The following is a 22461-nucleotide window of genomic DNA, read 5'->3' as shown; positions in this document are numbered from 1 at the left end:
GAAAGCACCTTTAACAGCATTTTAACTGAGCAAACTCCATACACTTAGATGTTCCTGAAAGCCTTGGAAAAAGCTAATAAATTGACCTTAAGTTAAGATTTTTACCAAATTTTGATTTTGATGTTGTTTGCCCTGGACATTTTCTTCTTGTACCTTCATACACACACACTGTTGGTTTGGTCAGGATGGATGGTGGTTGTAAGAAACTGATGGCCCCAGAAAGCTGAGTTCAGTTGAGTTCACACGAAAAATGTTTTTGTTATGGTTAGAAAAATATAATGGATTTATTTTTTAGTGTATGTGTGAACAGAACCATGATTACTGCCACTCTCACTCAGGTGACTGCTGATGTTCTTAGTAGCTGTATTTCCATTGCAGTTTTGCGCGACATAGAAGTGATACTTTTAAAAGCTTGGTTTCCATTGAATAAAGTTGTAGAATTTCTTGTGTCCTGAGGTTGACCTGGTGCTGTAGATCCTGAATATCCACAACGTACGTCAAAGAAATTCTGAGAAGCGTGTGCTTGCATGGCTGCAGACACATGGTCATGTGAGCGGTGAGTAAATGACACAATAAAGGTAATCATGTATAAGTGGTAACACGTGTCTAACGGTGCTAGCAGCATCGTTGGCCGTCGAAAAATCATCCTGCTTCTTGGTGAATTCAAGATCTCTCTGTGGTGAGTGGCATTTATTTGAGTGTAATAAAAAATTAAAATTAAACTTGTTTGACAAATTGTGGTATTTGGGTGGTTTAGTTGCAGTTTTACAGTCGTCCAGTCGGTGGCACTGCCACAAAAACATAAGGGGCCTAGAACTTGTGGCCTAAATCCACAGCCTTGAGGTTTTGAAGACGCATACCGTAAATTTCCAAATAAAAGCGAGTCTCAAATAGACGCCGGTCCGCTACACTGGCTGGATGGATCTGGCTACAGGTTTCAGCAAATAGAAGGCGGTTTCAATTAGAAGCAGGGTCTACTTCTATTTTCTGCAAGTTCTTGTGAATCTCAAAGCCCACGATCGCCCGTTTGGTCAGTTTCTAAGCTGTTTAATTTGTGCCAGAGATCTCAACAGGCCTGAAAATTAAATGACCCGGTCCGACCTGTGGGTGTTGAAGCTCTGACCTGGCGGGGCTGGACTCACAAGCATTAATTCTAAGCCTGAACGCGGCCAAAAAAAAGGAAGAACGCTGTCCAACCTGACGCGAGTTATTCGTGGTACATGTTTTCGACCCAAACCCGTTGTGTTGTTCAGCCCAACAACTGACCCAAGGAAAGAGCTGGAGCCTATATACAGTCTATGGCCGGTGCATGCATTTACTCAGAAATGAATACGTGCTCTGGATCCGGCTCTTTCCTTTTATTCTTTCCCTTTTTAAACAGTAAGAACAGAGCGATTTGAGAGGATTGCTGGGTATAAGATTTGTTGAAAATTAAATAAAAGCCTGTCCCATGTAGACGCCCGTCTCAGATATAAACCAGGTCAGTTCAGCAGTTGAAGCAAATAAAAGCCCGGATCTCTATTTTGAGAATTTACTGTACCATACCAACTATAACTATTGGAAATTCCAGGTACAGTATATTGTCATAAACATGTTGTCAAGAGAACAGAACCAAAGGTGTTGTTCAAATCAGTACCAATCCTCATGTTGGGGTTATCAATATCCACACAACATCATGTCCTGAACCGTGTTTTGTTTTGACGCCCGGGGGCCAAAGTGTTGAATGGAGGAAGGGAGGGTGAAACAATGCAGTTCATTTCAAAGCTTTGGGGATATTTGTTCTGTAATCTGTGTAGACGCGCGGGCTTACTGACCACACCTCTGCACAACATCCTTCAAAGTTTAGTACTTAACCTCGTCAAAGCACCACCTACGGTTCCTCGGCGAGCGTGGCCCCATTCCCAGCCCTTCCACCGGCGCCCTGAAGCCAACCTGCTCCCAGGAGTTTTTCATCTAATCCCACATTTTTCTTTCCCCCCCTCCCCGAAAAGCTCACATCCCCTTCCTTCCACAATTAATTTACTCATTTATCCTCTGTTCCAGTCAAGGTCAAGGCTTGTGATATTTTAATTAAAGAGGAAAAGGAAGAAGAAAGTTTTCTGTCTTCAAATGAAGCCTCAAATTTGTGAGCTGTTCAATCAGATCTTTTAAACTCACTTAACCCCTGATTAATCCCCAGCGCTCTTCAGTCGGCCGCGCTTCCTGCTTATGAAATTAAGAGCAAAGGAAGCCTCAATAACGGATTCAGCGCACATTGCTGGGATAGATCGGAGACTTGACAAGCGTATGCAAAATCACACGGGCAGCACGAACGGGAGGCTTCATGGATGTGATGGAAGCTCTGTGGGTCTCTCGCTACATCTCTGTATCTGTTCGTGAAAAAAATAAATCGTTTGAGCAATCTCTAAGCAATCCAGATCACCAGTGTATTCTTACGTATGAGGAACAAAGAGGGAAAGACCAGGAGCCGCTTCTCTCTCCACTTATATCAACTTTTATTGTCAGGAAGAGCCAGAGTTACAACTTTAAGACTTTCTTTTTCATTTGTTTTATCAGGATTTAAGGAAGGATTTATCATAATTAAAAAAAAGCCAGTGTGCTGCCTGGACAGTCACTGACAGGCTCGTGTGGTGAATCAGAGGTTTTGATTGGTCATTGAAACAGGAAGTCCACAGCTTCAGGCCATTGGCAGCTCATGATAGGCTGCGTACTGTCCAGTCACGTGATGATAGATCTGAACAAACGAGAACAAATAAATAGTTTGTAAAAACTGACAGTTTTTCAATTAAGAGTTTTTCTAAGAAAAGATTTTTTAATTATCTGATGCTTTTTTATGTTTCTTTTGCTAGTAGCAACAAACAAAACAGACAACAATCCAGTTAGCAGCATGATAGCATTAGCATAAGATGACTACATTCTACAATCCACTGTTAATAAAATTGAATCCTTCACAATAAAACTCCTGTTATAGCTGCTGTCTCTAAACTTGGACTCAAGCGTTTTTTCTAACCCTCTGGGAAACATCATTAAACTTCATTAACATTAGCGTTAGCATTGATATTTTTAGTGTTCGCTATCAAGTTCTCCAGCATATGATTGCTAATGCAAAAAAAAGAAAAAGAAGCTTTTCACCAAGTTAAAACGAGACTTAAAGAATGACTTTGTAAGTGTCATTTACAGTGTCGGTGACAGGATCATCAGTTCTAAAGTTCCAGATTTTGCACAGTTTTGTGATCATTTCAGCTCCTCAGTCAAACAGCAAAGTGACACAGTAAAGGGGCTGAACTTCACTGATCTTCCCGCCTACACTCTGAACACTGAGCGCTGCTCTGCAGACAGAACCTCACAGAACCAAGTCAGAGAATGACTGATGATGATGGAACTTTTTCCTCTTTTTTTTTCAAATTATAGGGCCCTGTAATAGATTGAATTAAATAGAAGATCACAAAAGTGTCACTAATCTGTCAAAGAATACTTTCATGTCAATAACACATTTTAGATCAGGAACCATCCTATAATTCCAAGGTCACATTAGGTGTAGAAAAAGTATTGTGTAGTAGTGTGTGTGTGTGTGTGTGTGGACGCCTCACCTGTCTCTCAATGTCAGCCAACAGACTACTGGCTCCGATGCGGAACAGGTGAGGACAGAGCCAATCGTTTCCCAGCTCCTCTTTGATCAGTGTGAGCCACACCAGAGACTCCTGAGCCGTCCGGATCCCTCCTGCCGGCTTAAAACCCACCTGAGGAAAACACACACCAGGACACACACACACAAACATCACTTAAACGTGATTATATTTTAAACTTAAAGCACTTATATTGTTTAAAGTCAGACTCCAATGTTTTCTTTGACTATAGATCATCAGCTCTAAGTTCTTTATTAATACTGTGAAAGTATCAAAGCCTCATTCCACAGAGAAGTGCAACAGTCGGTATTCACAATGAGCATTAAAACAGGCCGTCAGGCCCGCTGTAACTTTGTGATGTCACAACAAAACAGTTCAAGTCAGTCGGGAGGGATAGTGGGATTCATGTTGGGGTTTTCATTTTGTTTCGTTTTTTTTTCTTTTCTTCACTCTAATGCAGATGCTCCGACGTAATGTGAAACTGATGGACTTTTCTGTACTGTCAAAATTCGATAAAGAAATTGGGGGGAAAAAAGCAGATTCAACAGATTCAACGAATCAGGAGAGAGACTCAAATCCTCTCTGCCGATTGGCTCACCACCCTCCTGCACTCGTGTTTCAGAAAGAAGGTAAAAACTAATTAAGTTAACTGTAATGTTGTATGTCATGTTAATTGTAAATTAAATTCCTAAATTGTTTTTGATAGAAAAAATCTCACGTATATATATTTTTATTATTATTTGGTATTTCTCATGGCTATGTCATACTACAATAGTGAAAGGTGTCCATTTCATGTAATATTGCTGGTTTGATGTCAATATTAATATAAACAGGTCTTTTCTCTGTCTATCTGTGCTGGGAGATCAATGTGAGATGTCAAATCTCCAGATCATTTGAAGCAGCTCCGAGGCGTGAGATGTGTGTCTACTCGAACCCATCAACACGGGCGTCGAAATGAAAACAGCCGCGACACACACACATGCACACACCGCAGCACATGCAGTGTGTTTCTGGCCTGAGGGTGTGTCCGTGTTAGGAAAGCAATGATACGTTCACTGTCTTCACAAAGAGTTCTCCTTATCAAAGCTACACAGCTCACAATTTCTTCCACAGTACATAACATACCCAATATGGATTTTATAGGCACGGTGTAAGGTTTCAGCTGTTAGACTGTGCCGAGTGCTAATTACCAGCTTACAGCTCTGTTAGCTTTCAGTTAATTCACTTTTACATCTAATTTGCAGAAATTCTATTTGCAGTTTTAAACGCACTCCAGAGGGTAGAGCGCATGGAAACGTCTTACAACAATTATCTTGGTTCATTTTGATACAAATTATTCACCAAATTAAACTAAATGCACACATTCAAAAACAAAACACAGGCTACACAGAGAAGCCTCATGTTACGTGTGGTTGTAGCCACACTGATGTGTCTGTGTTTGAAACACGCTGCAGAGACGATCCTCTTCAGTGAGGGAAAAACTTGTGTCGACTCTTTCTGTGTCGGCTTTAAAGAGCTTGTAGCTTGTAATAACGTAATAACAGCCAATAACGTAATCATTTTTGTTGAACATTTTTTTGCCAATAATATAATAAGTTATTATTACGTTATTACAAACACAATTGTGAAACATTTTAAGTTGCGCATTGTGTGCCTGTGTCTTTGTATCTACACTGAGATGCAAACTCCTACCATGCTTCATGATAGATGCGACAAATTGACATCTTTGCACTTCTGGCTGTCATTATTGTTATTGTGCAGTGCATGTCTACATATACGTATGTATGCACTGCACTTGCCTTATTTTTCTATACTGCACTGTGGATTGTCTTTGTATGTATGTGTGTGAGAATGGGACTTATATACCTGCTGCTGAGTCTCCAATGTCTTGGTCCACTCTAAGCAGCAGGAGAGGACCATCACATCTGGATCCATTCATTTATCCATGCACTTCATCTATTTAAACTTGCATTTGCACTTTAAAAACTGGCACTTTATGCACGGCACTTTATAGAATTCACGCTGACATTACTGCACTTTATGTCTACATATGAACGTGCATATGATCTGAATTACTGTTCTTTGTGTATTTTTTTTCTTTTCTTTTTAACTCTACCTCTTATTCCTCTGTCTGTTTGTCTTTTACAGTACCTGCCAAGGGACTTCGGATGTAAATTAGCAGGCTTGCTAACTCCGACACATTTACATTTGTATTCACATACTGATGTTCATTAATGTGTATTGTCCCTTTCACATAAATAAATAAAATCTTTAAAAAAATTAAAATCTACCCAGAAAAAAATTAAAATAAATAAGGTGATACATATATTATTCCATTATTGACACCAGTTACATTCTCAAAGGGTTTTTTAATACTAGGCCAATAATGTAATAATTTCTTACATTCTTGGCAAAAAAAAAGCTATTATGTTATTGGCTCACACATTTTATTACATTATTGGCAGGTTATTATGTTATTGGATTTATTACATTTAAAATGGCCAAAATGATTACATTATTGGCCGTTACTGGACGTTTTGCTACAGAGCTCCTACTGAGTGGAGACCTAGAATGTGAACAGGTTACTGTCCCATCCACAGGTCATGTCCTTTATTGGCTCATTGTGGAAGTTTGCATGAGACACTTTGAAACAAGAACAATGTGTATGTACTTGTGTAAGGGCTCCATAAATCTGAGCTCCTGCGCCTGCGTTGGCTAAAACTGAGCAGATTTACAAGTTTGTGCCCTTTAAAATCCTGTGGCTGGTTAAGAAATGGAACTAATAAATTAGACAATACCACTGGTGAAGCAGGCAACTTCAATGCGGCTGATCTACGGTGTCTACTGTGTCCCACTTTCCCCTCCTCTCATTAACCAGGAAATATTCACACCCGGCAGAAAGGCGGGAGTTAAGTACTGTACCTTGTGGCCCGTACACAAGAAGTAGTCACGGATGGCTCTCACCATCACTATGGCAACAGGGTAAGTAGCATTGACAGACTCCTTTCCAGTGGACGTCTTGATGAAGTCCGAACCTGTCGGGGGGGTTTGAACAGGTGACATGTGAGCGAAGCGTGGAACACGGCTCTGCAGATATGGTGGCGCCGCGCTTATCATTTATCTGCCAGGCGTGTTTTTCTGCCGAGCCGCTCCACGCTCAAACCCGTGAAGATCTCGATGCATGTGACGAGCCGCTACAGTGGAGAAGCAGAGTCAGCAGCAGCAGCAGCAGCAGCACGGTCGGCGGCAGACAGAGGACGGACAGGACATTACTCTGATAGTCTGGCCGGGGCCAGACAAGAACATATGCTGCTGCTGATGGCTAACAGAGGGCAGCTGCATGCTCATCAATAAAACCCTTAATTTTTCCTTCCCTTTCTTCACAGCCAATTATGTTTTATCAGCTTTCCTGATAAAAATAGAAGATGAAATGATGCTCTTTAATAGATTACCCACAAACTGCGGGCTGCAGGAAAGGGAAAAAAAAAAATCACCCCTTCTGCCTCCCTGGTGTATAATGACTGTTCATTACTGAACAGAACAAGATGAACATTTTCCAGTTCATTAAAGACATGTTCTATGTATTCTTCCAGTCAGGTCTTTTTTTCAGCTTCTCTCCCCTCTTCCTCAAACTGGCATAATCCTTAAGATTCGTTATGGGGAGTCTTAATTACCAGATAATGGATAACGGTTATTAAATGCGGGTGGCGGTAATGAAGCTCTATTCATTTGCATGGGCAGGGGGATACTGGCGGGGAACGGCAGAGTAAAATAGCCTGCATCAGAGATTAATAGGTGAAATTATCATTCAATTTCAGGAATCTCATACGCAATTCATAGGAACAAGGGGAGATTAAGGAGCGAGTGTGGCGACAAAAGCAATGCATTTTAATAATGATCTCTATCAGAGCCCCTGACAATTTGGTTCTGTAATCGGCTTATTATGTGATGGCTAGTTAAGCATACTGTGTGTGTGTGTGTGTGCGCGCGTGTGTGTGTGTGTGCATGAAGAGAGGGAGAGCTCTACTCAGCTCCTGCCTTTTCAAAGAGGCGGATGGAAACGTTAAGCAGCAGCGCCACGAGCTGGATGACTGCAGGAATTACACCAAGCCCTTTTACTTTTACAGACTAGTTGGGACTTTTAAAAACTTCTTCAGCGTCACATGATAATCAGGTTGATACGGTGGCCGGGCGGTGCAAAGCTTACAAAGCTTGAGACAAATTTACATTTCTAGAAAACATTTTCACATATCATAAAACAAAATTACGGTTTCCGGTTCAACCCCGGAGTTGGTACATTCCTTTTCCGGTTGATGTTATTTGAAAATTTGTTTCAGGACTTTGTTTCTTGTTCATTTGTTTTCTGAAATGTTAATTTGTTTGGGGACTTGTAAATGTGTTAAGGTAATGTAATTTTGTTTTATGATATGTAAAAATGTTTTGTAAAATGTAAATCTTTCTCAAACTTTGTAAAATAAAACTTTTGTAATGTTGGTTTGCACCTCCCGGCCACCGTAGGTTGATGACGACAAAGACAATTTAAAGGGACAAGGAGGAGTTTTGGAAAGCAAAGTGTGTTCATACTACATTTACCATGAGCCTCCGCACGCACGGTGAAATTCTTGGACCGGCGCAAGACAGACGTCTTGCCAAGAATGTTTTCATTCATCAAGAATGAAAGTCAGAGGTTCGATACCGTCGTAGTTCCGACCATAAACAGTGATTCAGCGGCGTTATTATCATGACCCGCCGGGCAGCGTCCGCGAAACCGAAAGTAAGGAAACGCTGGTCGGCTTGCCCGGCACTTCCACCATTAATTAAAATAACAAAATAACGATAGAGACAAAACGATATATTTATCGAAAATAGAGCCATTAACAGATTTAATGGAGCTAATTAAGTGGGAAAAAAAGTGTCGCAACTGGACTGTCACTCAAACCATGGACCAGATCACAGTGCAACAAGAGTTGATCTAATGTTTCAGTTGGCAGACATCATAAAGTAAACTGAAATGTGCGTCGTGTCTCTGAGGTGAAACACTCACACAGAGAGAGAGCAACAGACTGCGTACAGGAGCTGCAGCTGGAACATCAACAAGCATTAAGGTACAATAAACTGACTATAGGTCATCTGTGTATTACAGCTTTCAGAGCCATAACGCGCAGTTACTGTAATTACTGTGAAGTCATGGTGCAAACAGCATGATTAAATCATAAGCTGTTAGAGTCTGTGTGGACGGCTTGACATTAAAACACAGGATTACCTGTTCTGTCAGACACGTGGGATGGACGACTGGAGGACACGGCTGGAACGCCTCCTCTGCAGACATTATGTGAGTCTCTTAAAGCTAAACTTGAAATTGTTAGGATTGTGCAATATATATTATATTTCGTAAATGCAGCAGAGTATGTGTTGTGTTATTTAACAGATGTTGCTGCTGCTCTAGTTAGAGCTGAACATGTGGGAGCAGCATCAGGAGACGGAGGAGAAACTGCTGTGGTGATTCAGGTGTTTACTGCCGAGCCTCCAGGTAGCGCAGGTACAGGTGATGCAGGACAGTCTGCCGTTCCTTCTATTTCCAGCTCAACTGATGGAGAACATCTGGCACAACTGGTTTGATTTAAAGACGTGAACTCACTATGATCTAAACTTAGAAATCTGACGCCTTACATCTTGTCGTTCAGCAGCTTTCTGCTCTCCTGACTCCCTCATCATGCGGTTTACACACCCACCGACACAGCCGTAGGGTGTCACCAGCAGTTTCCACTTTGTTAGCAAAATTATATTCTCACACATTACTACTGTGTGATTTGCTATTTTATGCAAAACTGAAACATGCTTGGCTTTTTCAATGTGATGTACCCACTTGTACAAACAGACAAATAATAGAGAAGAAACGTATTTGTTGAAATGTTAATTGTAAGTTTTGATCTCTCTACATAGCCAATATCAGCTTTAACAGCTGTTCACTTACCAAGCTATTGTTGCATTTACTATTAGATGATATACAATACAAACTCTGAGCAGAGCTACATCTTCAAGGCTGCCAGGATGCTACAAAGACTCAGTTACTTGAGTACAAGAAAAGAAGTAACAGAAATAGAAGGTCAACAGAGGAGTGGAAACAGTTCTCAGTGAGTAGAGGAATAAAGTTTGATTCACAACGAATGGTGAGTAAACAGCTGTTAACGCTAACATTGGCTATGGCTAATGTTTTTCTATATGAAGAGAGGCTATGTGACTATATCTAAGACAGTGAAACGTGTGAGGGTGTGGTAAGAGACTGACCAGCCATCATGGAGACCATGCTGGCCTTGTAGACGTTGGTGAAGGTGCCCAGCTCTCCGATGGCCAGGATGGTTTTCATGTGGGCGTCTCCGCAGGCCGTCCGGAACTGACGGATCTCATCGTACATGGCTGTGGAGGGAGACGGGGAAAACAGGGATCAGCGTCAAAGTCAAATTCATTTCTATAGCATTGTTACGACCCCCTCGTGTCTAGGGGAGCAAAGCATGTTTAAAAAACCACTATACAGTAGGTGACCAAAGTGCTAAAACACTTCAGATACACTCATGCTCCAATCACAATTTTCTTTGTGATCAATTCAATTTTTGTTCATGAAAATTGAGATGTGGCAGGTAATAAATGTACAACAGAAAAAAAGGAAAGAAAATGGAAAAACATAGATTAATCAAAAAGCAAAAAGAAGATGACAACCATTATTAAATTACTGATAGAGATATTGTTATTAATAATAATAGAAATAATCAATCAACACTTGAAGTACTTCCACTTCCGTACGTAAACAAATAAAGGTACAACATTTAAATAGGTTTTAAAGTGCTTCAGATCCTATATTAGAAATGAATGAATGAATAAATAAATATAAGATAGATTAAAAATACACAACACAATTGAAATGCACAGATTCAACCTGAGTTAAAGGCCAAGGAGAAGTGGTGCATTTTTAGCAATGACTTAAATTACTGCATGTTTTCAGCAGTCTTTATACTGTATATATGGGAAGTTTGTTCCAGAGCCTGGGAGTCGCCACCACAAAGGCTTGGTCACCTTTGTTTTTGCACCTAGATCTTGGATTATCTAAAGGAAGCTGGTCTGAAGACCTTGTCACTCTAACTTGGGCGTGAAGGCTTAAAAGGACATAAATATGGTGGCACTTGTCCATTTAAAATCTTAAAAACAAACAAAAAAATCAATTAAATTAAAATCAATCCTAAAAGTGACAGAAGTTTCAGTTGGGTTTATCCCTCTACACATGCAAGGAGCTTCTGGTTTCACATGTCCAGGCTTCCTGAGGAGATCAAGAGGTGGAGACGGGGAAACATCTCCGCTCCACCCTTCTCCTCGTCCCCCTGCTCCTCGGTGTTGGGATGTGGCGGATGTGTCTCTCTGCCTCTATCGCCACTGACGCCGACCCTTTTAAAAGCCAGCCACTTCTCAAGAACAATCCCTCCTTCCCCTCTCCCTCCCTCTGAGTGGTTTGCAGTTGTTTCTGTTAATGCGCGCGTTGACTCATCTACGCTCTCGCTCTCTGTCGGGCTCATCTCACTCCCACGCCGTCACGAGCAAAACAGATTTTTATCTCAAGTGAACACGCCAGCCCTCTGTGGCCTCTCCACTTCTCACTCATCTGTGTGTGCTAGTGGGGGGTTTCTCTTCATGGCGCAATTCAGATTTTGAAAATGATGTTTTTACTCACATACTGTACATGCCCCACACACACTTGAGCTTTTTGTGTGTGTGTGCCCTCCCATGGGCTGCACTGAGCAAACATTTGGCTCACACTGCAGCAGAGAGGGGCTCTTCACTGGCTGTCACTGAAGTCCACACAGGTGCCTCACATGTGGGCTGGAAAATTCTGCTTGCTATGAACATTTGGATGGTCAATTACACAAAAATTCCTTAATACTCTTCTTTATGGAAGAGGGAAACTCTTCCATAACTCTTCTTCGCGGCCCTGATACTCTTCCTTATGGAAGAGTATCAGGGCCACTCATGAAAAAAGAAATGAGGAGGGAGAACCTTTTTTATTATGCATTTCAAGAATAAAGTCAAAATGTCGAGAAAAAAGTCAAAACTTCGAGAAAAAGAGTCAAAATGTCGAGAATAAAGTCGAAATACAATGTCTACTACTACTAATTGTGCACATGTTAGGTTGACAGCAACCAGGTTAAGAATATTTATGACTTGAAAACACATGATTTGATATCAATGAAGTATGCAGTTGCATAACTTCAGAAACCCACTCTTACCGTTACACTGCAATGCCAGTCGCACTCGACTCCTAATTTGATGGACCAGAGAGGAGATTTTGACTTTATTCTCAACATTTCAACTTTTTCCTCGACATTTTGGCTTTATTCTCGAAATGCATGATGAAGAAAAATCCCCCTCCCCTCGTTTTTTTTCATGAGTGGCCTTGATACTCTTCTGTACCTCCTCCATTCACTTTCCCTGTTACTGATGGAATGAGCCCCAGTCTTGCGCTGTCCTTCTTCAACAAACCCTTGATGAAGAATCCATTTCACACATTCACCGTAAAGCATGGGATGTCATGTGTACGTCCTGGCATTTAGTCTACTTCTCCAGTCACAGGAAATTCCTGCTTCACAGCCCAAGAGTCCCGCTGCAGGAAGACCATCAGTGTTTTTATCGAATCTGGACATCCTGATTCTGGTGGAGGAGAAAGTGCAGCACTCCACACAATGGAGCTAGCGATGCATCTGTGACTGTTCCACTGTTTACTTCCTAGTAATTTATCCATGTGTGAATTTGCATTCCTCCAAAACTGTCCCCCCAGAGAGGGGAGCTGCTCCTCTCTCTCTCTCTGCACATCTTCCTCACACAGTGAATGAAAGCTGTATCTGTGATGTGTTTACTGAGCATCATGTCAGACACTTGTGGTGGTTCCTCTGGGCCTTCTTCACACGATGATGAGGTTTGGTCCCCTCCGTCTTCGCTATGTCGCAAAAAGGCTCGGAGACCGTCTTTTTTTTTTTGCCATTATGTCAAACCCGGGTACAATGGAAATGTCTCACTTGTTCTGTCAGCAAAGGAGGAGCGGCGTCACATACACACTGGCCTTTCAGATGAAGTGGGGAAGAATGTGTCGGTCTCACAGTGTGACTCCTTATATATGAATAGCATTGTTCAGCAGCGTTCAAAAGGACTATAATCCAATCCAGCAATTTTCCAGAAATAGGCCAGTGCCGACGGGCCTAGTACACCCTGAATGAGAACACCTGGACAGAGACATATCTTTGACCATTCACTGATCAAACACTTACTGAAAGGAGAACAAAGACACCAACAAAACTACCCAGGTTTTTACACACTTAAAGGAACCACTCTCTAGACAAAAACACAACCTCTCTTGACTCTGATCCTCAGATAAAAGACTGATTTACAGTATATCAAATATATCTGCCCTAACTTTTGCAAGTCCACCGTTGTTTCTGGTGACAGATTCGATCCTCCTGGGCATGGATGATACCAGTCTCCTACAAGTCTGTGGGGAGATGTTCTTCTTCACAGATCCACTCTTTGCTGGAGGGGTTTTGTTGCTGTACCTTCTTCTTACTCTGGATTCAACTCAGAAGACAAGCTCTCCTGTGAGTTTTGCAGCATTTGTGATCATCCTCATGTTGGAAAAATCCTCTCCTTGCCAAGCCTTGAGACTGGAAGCCTCCTGTTTTTACTCAGTATTATGTACCAACTTGAATCCACAGTTCAGTCCGGTCCAATTAAAGCAAAAAATGCAGATGCAAAAAAAGGTTTCCTCTGAAGAAAGAATGTCTCTTAAGCCTCTTTTCATGCTCTTTGTCAAAGTTTAATTTTGCAGTTTTCTGCCATTTCCCCCAACAGCATCCAGAGAGGTTGACTTAATGCAGTTAATGCACTGTCTGATCCGTTTCCGCAGGTAATCACAGGGTTAGGGTTAGGGTTAGGGAGGGTTATCACACAGAAAATAGAGGATGGCCACTCTTGTCTTTTTTATAAGTAAGTTTTATACTGTAAGTGTCTCTTCCTGTACCACAGCTGCAATTGTGCCTCTGTTCATATTCAGTAGCCTGCTGATTAGGGGTGGGAGAAAAAATCGATTCACATAGATATCGCGATATCTTTTTTGACGATTTTTAAATCGATTTTTTTTGTCAAAAATCGATTTTTTTTTTTTTTTTAATTTTTTAAATATTGTGCAATGTGTATTTGTTACCCTCTTTTACATACAGAGAGTACAGGCTTTGAAAAGGGTTTAAGTTCACTTTATAATGGAGTATGTTAATTTATAGGCTCCTACAGTATTTGTGTGCAGATAAATGTTAAAAATGCGACTAAAAATCGAGAGAATCGGCAATATCGTAGAATCGCAATTTAAATCGAATCGCCATCCAAAATATCGTAGAAGAATCGAATCGGGAGAAAAGCAAATCGTCCCAGCCCTACTGCTGATGGTCTTGTCTCACTGTTGAGTTACTTAGTTGCTGAGGGAGCTCTGTACCAAGAGGAGCCATGCTGTATTAAACAACCCAGGTTCTTTTACCATCCTATCAATGCATTTACTCTTGATTTATGGAATGGATGGAAATTAGCTTTCGAGCTAAATCCGACATATTTACAGCAAATAATTGTTTTGTTTTTTGTATGTTCATGAATATGTGGAGTCCCATTCCAAATAAACAAGAAATAAATAAAAAAAAAAAAAAAAATTGCAATCATTTGCGCTGATCGCAATTATTTTGCATAATTGTTAAAACTGTTTCCATTCATCCGTATAAAACAGCTGGATGAAACTAACATAAATGTCAGATTTCCTCATCGTTTTCCACTGTTTGAGGTTTGACTGGTCCTCTTTTAATGACATCATCACGTTGCGCCCCTCTTCTTCTGCTGTGGTGATGACACATGAGTGTCTGTTTCTCATATTCAAAGCCCGCATTTCGATGAGCATCTATCATGGATTTAGCTGCAAAACCTAAAGTCAAACAGAAATGTAATTTTTATTTATATGTTCCAATGTTTAATGCCAATAAGTGGCTGTTATTCTTCATAACGTGTATGTATATTATCAAATTATGTTTAGGCTTATATACATGGCAGATATAAGTGGCAGAAATTGATCAGAAAAAGAAAATTAAATCATTAATCTCAATTATTGGTGTGGCAGTTAACTAAAACGTACACACCCAAAAATTCTGAATCATTTAACACTTTTGTTATTTTACACAGTTGTGTACTCGGCTGCGTTGTGTACAGCGTGTCCTCTCTCTCTATCTCCATCTTGTCTCGTGACTGAAAGTGACGGGAGTTCCATCACTCATTTCCTTGGAGGGAGTGTGTGTGTGTGTGTGTGTGCCTCCCCCCCCTTCCTCAAAGGAGTGAGATGGAGAGGAGGAGTCTCGTCGCCTCTGTTCTGTCTCATTATGTGACGCGCACAGCAGCCTTCAGACACGTCCAACAGCTGCTTGTGCATTATAGGGAGGGTTCCCAAGGGAAGCCTCTGACAAAACAGCAGCTGTCTCATTGGCTGTTGCACAGAAGGACCACCCACATGGTGTTCACGCTCATTCTGCTACACCCTCGTGCTCCTCCGCATCTCCTTTCAGTGGAGGGACAGTAGATGAACTCTCTGCAGCGGCATCGTGGGCTTCCCCTTCTCCATGTATCCATTTCTAACTACATTTGTCTCAGTTTTCCTTAAAGGGATAGTTCAACATTTTGGCAAATTGGGCCATTGCCATAATCCCTACAGTTTTAGGAGTAGGTTCGTTAGCTTTATTTGTCGGTGCAAGCTGTTTTTAGAACGGCGGAGCAGAGCTGCGAGCTGCTCAGAGCTACGCTACGGAGGCTCATGGAATTTCTTGGTTTCCCTCATCAAACTCATCAAATACACAATCCAACAACTCCACAACGCTCTGGTGGACAAGTTGTGACCTGCACATTCACCACGCTAGAGATAATAACGGAACATTATGAGACAGAGTTGTTTTCGAGGTAAATTCATGCAAAACCGCTGATGCACATTTCGGTCTGGGGCAGTTTTTCGGCAAACAGTCTCTGCATTTGCCTCGAAAACAACTCTGTCTCGTAACGTTCCATTATCATCTCATAGCGTGGTGAATGTGCAGGTCACAACTTGTCCACCAGAGCGTTTTGGAGTTGTTGGATTGTGTATTTGATGAGTTTGATGAGGGAAACCAAGAAATCCCATTAGCCTCCATAGGGTAGCTCTGAGCAACTCTGCGACTCTGCTCCGCCGTTCTAAAAATAGCTTGCACCAACAGTTAAAGGTAACGAACCTACTCCTAAGACAAAATGTTGAACTATCCCTTTAACTCATTTGGTATTGAGTGACATTGACCATAGAGAGGTTAATATGTGTCTCTTTGAACTCAAATTTGTTTTTGCACAACATTTTTCTCTGTCTGCTTTGAAAGCATCAGTTTTCTATGTCAAAGTCTTGACTGCTGCTTCCCTCCTATTCTGACTGAACCTGAGACTTTAACAGTGCTTTACAGTAATTATCTCTCTGATCCTTCACTGCAGCATCATGTTATGAGAGTGGACAGGCTGCACAGGAGGAGGCTGTGACTTCAATCAAGCAACATTTTCGCTACATCGACTTTTGCCTTTTATCTCAACAGCTCGTAGAGGTCAAAGCCGATGCACAATGCAACAATAGTTACGCATCATAACCCTGGATTTTACAGGTACAGACACGGCTCACTAAGCTGTGGGTACGATGTGCAGGCAATGATCACACTAGGGTTTGTTCTTTAGTCTCAATTAATTAAGTTTCATCAGTGACAAAAGAAAATTTGAAAAAAGTAATAAGACATAGTCAGCAACACAATCAGCTGCCAAAGACCATGTGATGGTCAAAAATAAAAAATCAAGGGGAAAACTGTTTCTGCCACAAAAAAAGCAGAAGTTTGTTTTGCAACTTTCATTTTCCTTCGTGCCAGTCACGTGAAACCTCTCAACTCCTCAATATCTAATGGGGCATGGGACAGGGACTAATGGGGCATGGGACAGGGAAATATATGACATCTTGCTGAGAGCTGGATATGAAGACCATTATTATAACAAAGAGAAAGTGGAGATTAACGTATTAAAATAAATTATTTTTCAACAAAGTAAAGATAGATGGGCATTAGATATTTGGGGTAAACCAAAGCTGCGTACTTACTGTGAAATAAAACAGGTATTTGGCCCAGAAAATTATGTTTTATATAATTTGTCTAAAAAGAAAAGATCCCTGTGTGCTCAATTGAGAGCAGGTATTCTTGGTCTTCATATCAAGACAGGCAGATACTTTGGCACAGCAGAAGACAATATAATTTGTAACTTATGTGACATCCTAGAGGTGGAGAATGAAATTCATTTTGTGTTCTTCTGTCCTTTTTATGACTCTATAAGACAAAAATTGTTTAGTAAGGTAGATCCAAATAATGAATTTGTGTGGTTAGACGATGCTGAGAAGCTAAAGCATCTTTTTCAGTCGAATATATTTGCATTTTCTTTATTTCTTGAAAAGGCTTGGGTAATGAGAAGAAGAGCGATATATAGTTAAGTAATCTTAAATTGTTTATTTATGTCACACCTGTGTGGCAGGTAACAACGCTGAGGACGGCTGATTGCCGAAACGCGTCCGTTTCTCGCTGCCGAGCAGTTTTTATGAATTAAAAAGTGTTTAACTTAAAGTGAGTGCTGTCACAACCCTTTTTTTGGCAGGTAACACCAACAGGAAGAACTGTTTAGTCTTTTTTTTTGTCATTAAATGTGTCTTGTAATCTCATATGGGATGGGCCACAGTGGTGGCATGACACGAAAATAAAAATTCATTCATTCATTCATTCATTCTAAAAGTCCCAGCAGGCCTCAGTCAGTGACCTGGTGGTGTGATCACAGCGTACCTTCCCACTGTCCCGTCAGGGCGAGCGTCCTGTTGATGACGATGTCGATCTCGGTGGCGCCGTCAGCCACCGCCATGCGCACCTCCTGCAGACGCGTCTCCAGCGGCGTCTGACCAGCTGGGAAACCGGTGGCCACTGGGAGAGGAGGAAGAACACACTGTCAGTCAGTCCCAAGTACAAGTCTTATTCATTTTCTACACAACGTACACACACCATGTCATTCAAACAGTAAAGAGCTATTTAAATAGGTCTGATTTGGTTCCAGGTGACTTTGTTACCTGAGGCCACAGGGAGGCTGGAGTTGGCTGCTCTCAGAGACTTGACAGCATCAGCCACACGGGATGGATACACACACACTGCTCCTGTGGTTATACCTGACGCACAACACAACACAGGCGGAAATTAGCAATTGTTGCTATAACCTGGCTCAAAGCATCTCTTCTTATTTTACAAGATTAATGTTTTTTGTGCATTGTCCCTGTTTTAAATAAATAAATGCATTCATTCATTCACAACACAAGACAGAAGAGTATTGAAGGAACACTGTGATGACATGGTCTTTGTCGCCCTCTGCAGGATGAAAAGTCTGACACTGTCAACAGGCTCCAGATCTGTTGAAGGGGAAAGTTCACTGTTCATCTTCACTGTCTCACTGAAATAAGTCAAACTAACTACAAACACACTGTGTCACAATGTCTTAGCCTCACTTCTTTTGAGGGTTTCAATGTTTCCAGACGGCTCAGATCCAAAAACAATGGACAAAACTATACTATATAACAGTATAATATATAAATCTATATTGTGATTTTATCTATTAAGGTAAAGGTACTTTATTTGTCACAGCTAGTCTATTACATAGACCTGAAACAATTAGTCAGTTTATCAGCTAGTCAATCAAAGCCCTGGAGCTTGGACTCAGGGAACTAGGATCAGAACTTTTAACCATTTTCCGGCATCTCATAAGTCGAGAAATATTTATCAACTTATTAAGAAAAGGATCAAAAGATAATAAACAAAATCTATCATTAGCTATAGTTTTCTCAATACAGTAGTTACAGAAAAAATGCAACAGACAATTTTCAATCAAGCTTTTGAGAAATGTATGTAAATTAACAAAGCTGTTAGGAATAATGAGGGATATTTGGTGGTACTCAACAGACAGGATCTGGAGTGATGAGCTCTGCAGTAAACTGTGCTTTATGTTGAAACGTAGCCACACCGTGGGGTTTGTGGCAGTAGCAGAAGCGACAGACCTTTGTCGTGCATATCCATCTTCTTGAGCAGGTCGTATCTGACCGGCTGGATGGCCTTCAGGCACAGCCGATGGACGTTGGATGGTGTGTCGTCTCCAGCCAGAGTCGTCAGGTCAATGCACGTCACAGCCTTCAGCAGCCAGGCAGCCTGCAGGACAGACAGTTTTAGTCTGACTCAGTGTTGGCGAGTTATTGTTTCAAATAGATCAAATCAATCCCATATTTTACACTTTTCCCGTGTAGTTTTAAATTTCCTCTCTCTGGCTTCTCTCTGGAGCTCAAGTGACAATTGGTTGAGAAAAGAGGAGGCTCTGAGTCACTCTGTCTACGTATTATGATTGTTTTATTGTGACATCACAAAGTTACAGAACTTCTTACAGTTTGTTTTAAGGCTCAGTTTCTGAATACAGGCCGTGCACATTTCTCTGTGGACTGAGACTTTAATACTTAAACAGTATCAATATAAAACCTAGAGCTGATTTATTATCAGACAACACATGAACATCTAACTTTATACTGTATAGGACCTTTAATTTGCTGGATCAGCTAAAATTGAAATTTGGGTCTCACTATTTATCTGCAAAGTTTGAATGTCCAACAAAGCTTTGTACTACACATGGCTACTGCAACATAGAAATACCATGTTAGATCAGATTTTATACTTATCACCTACTCTTATTCATCTACTGTCAATCATTATGACTGAAAGATTTTTGCTTGTGCAGAATAAAGACAAATAAACAAACATTAATATACATTTGCATGCAGACAGAGAGGCATATAGTAATAAACTGGTTAAGTATTATGGACTAGAGGATGTTTTAGTATGTGTAACAGATAGAGGATGCAGGTGAAACAGAAGAACTACCTGCCACTGTTTCTTGGGGGTCTTCATCCCTTGGATCTGCTGAGCTCTCTTGAGCACAGCCTGCGTGTTCACTCGCACCTTGGATACCGACTCCAGGTCTGAGCAGGGAAGGTAGCAAAAAATAAATTCATGTCAGCTTGTTTAGACAGTATATTTCCCTATTTCTTACGTATCCTCGCTCATGAACGAGGCACTGAGATACTGAAACTCCTCCACCTGAGGCCTAACTCACTCCCTACCTGATGGGAGCAATCTACCATTCTCTGTAATTATATAGATTTATATCGGCAATTATGTTGTAAAGAAGTACATTAGGACAAGTGATTAATGAAATAGCACAAGTTAGGGGGATTTTAGGAGCGCAAGCAGATAATTTAGGGGTGCACATCTTAAATCACATTTTCTTTTCATTCATGATCCTCACACACAAAATCTACTGGTTGCACATGTGCAAGTAGATGAAAAAATTCTCAGATTTTTGGGGGCAAAATGCCCCATTTAGGGGCAGTCTGGAGCCCTGAAGACTGGCCATCATGACCCCTCCCTAACACCATCATATCCTCCCATCCCATCACACCAACCATGACTTCTGACCAGGTTAACGGTTTCCCTCTTGGTCACTGACTAATGCTGCAGCCTCTCTGCAACACACACAACAATTAGTATCTTCAGAAATCTGCTTCACTGCACCATCACTAGTTTTCTTAATAGTGTTTCACTAAGCTAAACATATTTCAAGTAGCATACTGATTTTCTCAGTTTGACAGAGAAATTCAAGCACATGAGCGTTTCTTAAAGAATGACACAACTCTGATCTGAAGCAGTTCCATGTTAAATCAGTGTAAAGACACAATTACAGCTGCTACAAACCAGAGCACATCTGTACAGTGACCAGCAGTGAACCATGGCACAGTGGGGTCAACCAGTCAGCTGAGCAGGGAGGTGGGCTGTCATGAGTTTACAATTACACCGTCATGAGGGGCTCACAGCCGCCACATCACATCATATATTGACTGTATGTAAAGGAAATACCATTGTGTACGTGTAATTTCTGTCGTGCCCTCATTTGATAGCGTTAATAAAACACTTATTTCGTGATAACAGTGTGTGTGTGCTGTGTGTTTGTTACAGTCGGTTACACAACAACATCTCTAATGTTCAGCAGGTCAGTTACCTTTACCGTTACTCATTAAACTGACAGGTGTTACTGTCCAAAGTCGCTGTCCGTCTCTCTCAGCAGCTGTATTTTCACTATTAAACAGCGTGAGGTGACAACTAGTGCGAGCTAAATTCTCAATTAAACGTAGGTTTACGTTATAACGTGATGAGAAGTTGTGATAAAGAGGGAGCTGATGACCACACGTGTAAAAGTGGAACTGAGCTCCAGCTCCGGTTAAACGGCGGCGGCGGCAGCGACGAGACTCACCGAGCTTCATGCCGGGGTTCCTGGCGGCCATGTCTGCGGACGGACGGTGTTTAATAAAGACAAGATATTAGAAATGAACAGCAGCAGCAGCAGCAGCGACCTCCTGGCGAGCCAGCAGACCTGTCAACCCTCCACTTCCTGACTACAACGTGTGTGGCGGAAGAAGACGAACCCTTTCAAAATAAAACCGTTTTTTTTTTTAGTCAACTTTATTAACACATGACAGGCAACAGAGCAGGGAGTAACGGGAGGGGGGGGGGACGGCTATAAAATGTAAATAACACAAAAACAAACACATAAAGGATACATGAATAAATAATTAAAAACAATAATATATGTACAAATTTATGTTTAAAAAAAAATGGGATTTTTTTTTTTTTGCTTCTTTCTAAAGACTCTACAAACAGATGGGTAGCCTATGTGTAAAATGAAAATAACACCAAAACAAACAAATGGGGATTAATAAACAATTAGAAATAATAATATTATATAGCCTATCTAGCCTATATTTTATTTTATTTTATTTTATGCTTCTTTTTTTCTTTCTTTCTTTTTAGACAGAAGTTTATATGCTTAATCCTGATTTCTGGTCAGATAAAAATAACATCAGTAGCCTAATATAGTGAACTCGGCTGTTGCTTTACATATGTCTCCCTACATCTGCTATCCTCTCTGCTTCACCCAGACATCAGTCAGTCACAGCCCTCTCAAGCCGATTGCTTCACTTTGGTTTGCTCTTGTGACAATATATCACTTCACTATTATCCTATCTAGCCAGTGTGTGCAAACTGGATCTAAAACACTCCTTGGTAAATTCAGATGATTGGACTTGGAAAGGCACACACCTGTGTTTATCATCACAGCTGACAGAGGGAGAGAGCCAGGCAGCTCACCTCTGAAGGCCCAGGCGCTAACAGCTTTCACTCCCTCCCCATCCTTTATCTTCCCCTCATCCACCTCCTGCTTTCTTGAGCTCCTTCTCCGAGGTAGGGATTTTCCCTCCTCTAACTGCAGCACCATCGTCAACATCCCAGAGGTCTTGAGTTAAAGCTTAGCAGTGAAACTCCTCTACCATTTCAGCAACAAACTGAGCTTCAGATTTCTTCTTTCCTCACCTCTTGAGCCTCATTAAACACTCTTGTCATCTTCTTCAGTAGCGTGCTACACCTCCGTTGCCTTCAGGCTCTCTTGGGCCTGGAAGGCATGTTCACTCTGCAAATCGTTAGTCAGTTGTTGAATGTACAACAGTTCTCTCCTACATGCAGGCATTTGTTTTTTGTTTTACCTTTGACAATCTCTTTAATGACTCTATTACTCTGTTGTTGAAGGTTTCCTGACATCTAATGTGTTC

At 41.2% G+C, this 22461-nt stretch overlaps 1 protein-coding gene across 1 annotated transcript; it reads right to left on the bottom strand.

Annotated features, from left to right (window-relative positions):
- Window positions 1-2471: 2471 nt before the first annotated feature.
- On the bottom strand, window positions 2472-21258 carry dera (deoxyribose-phosphate aldolase (putative)). Its single transcript, XM_083999198.1, has 9 exons — window positions 21111-21258; window positions 19685-19782; window positions 18817-18964; window positions 17842-17937; window positions 17564-17698; window positions 9915-10043; window positions 6549-6661; window positions 3591-3740; window positions 2472-2734 (listed from the first exon to the last, which is right to left on the bottom strand). Exons 1-9 carry the CDS (start codon window positions 21139-21141, stop codon window positions 2678-2680), a joined length of 957 nt encoding a protein of 318 aa, XP_083855324.1. The 5' UTR covers window positions 21142-21258; the 3' UTR covers window positions 2472-2677.
- Window positions 21259-22461: the final 1203 nt, after the last annotated feature.

Source organism: Trachurus trachurus, assembly GCF_905171665.1.
Source record: "Trachurus trachurus genome assembly, chromosome: 23".
In the NCBI taxonomy this organism is placed as follows: Eukaryota; Metazoa; Chordata; class Actinopteri; order Carangiformes; family Carangidae; genus Trachurus; species Trachurus trachurus.
This window is presented reverse-complemented; position numbering and strand designations above follow the sequence as displayed.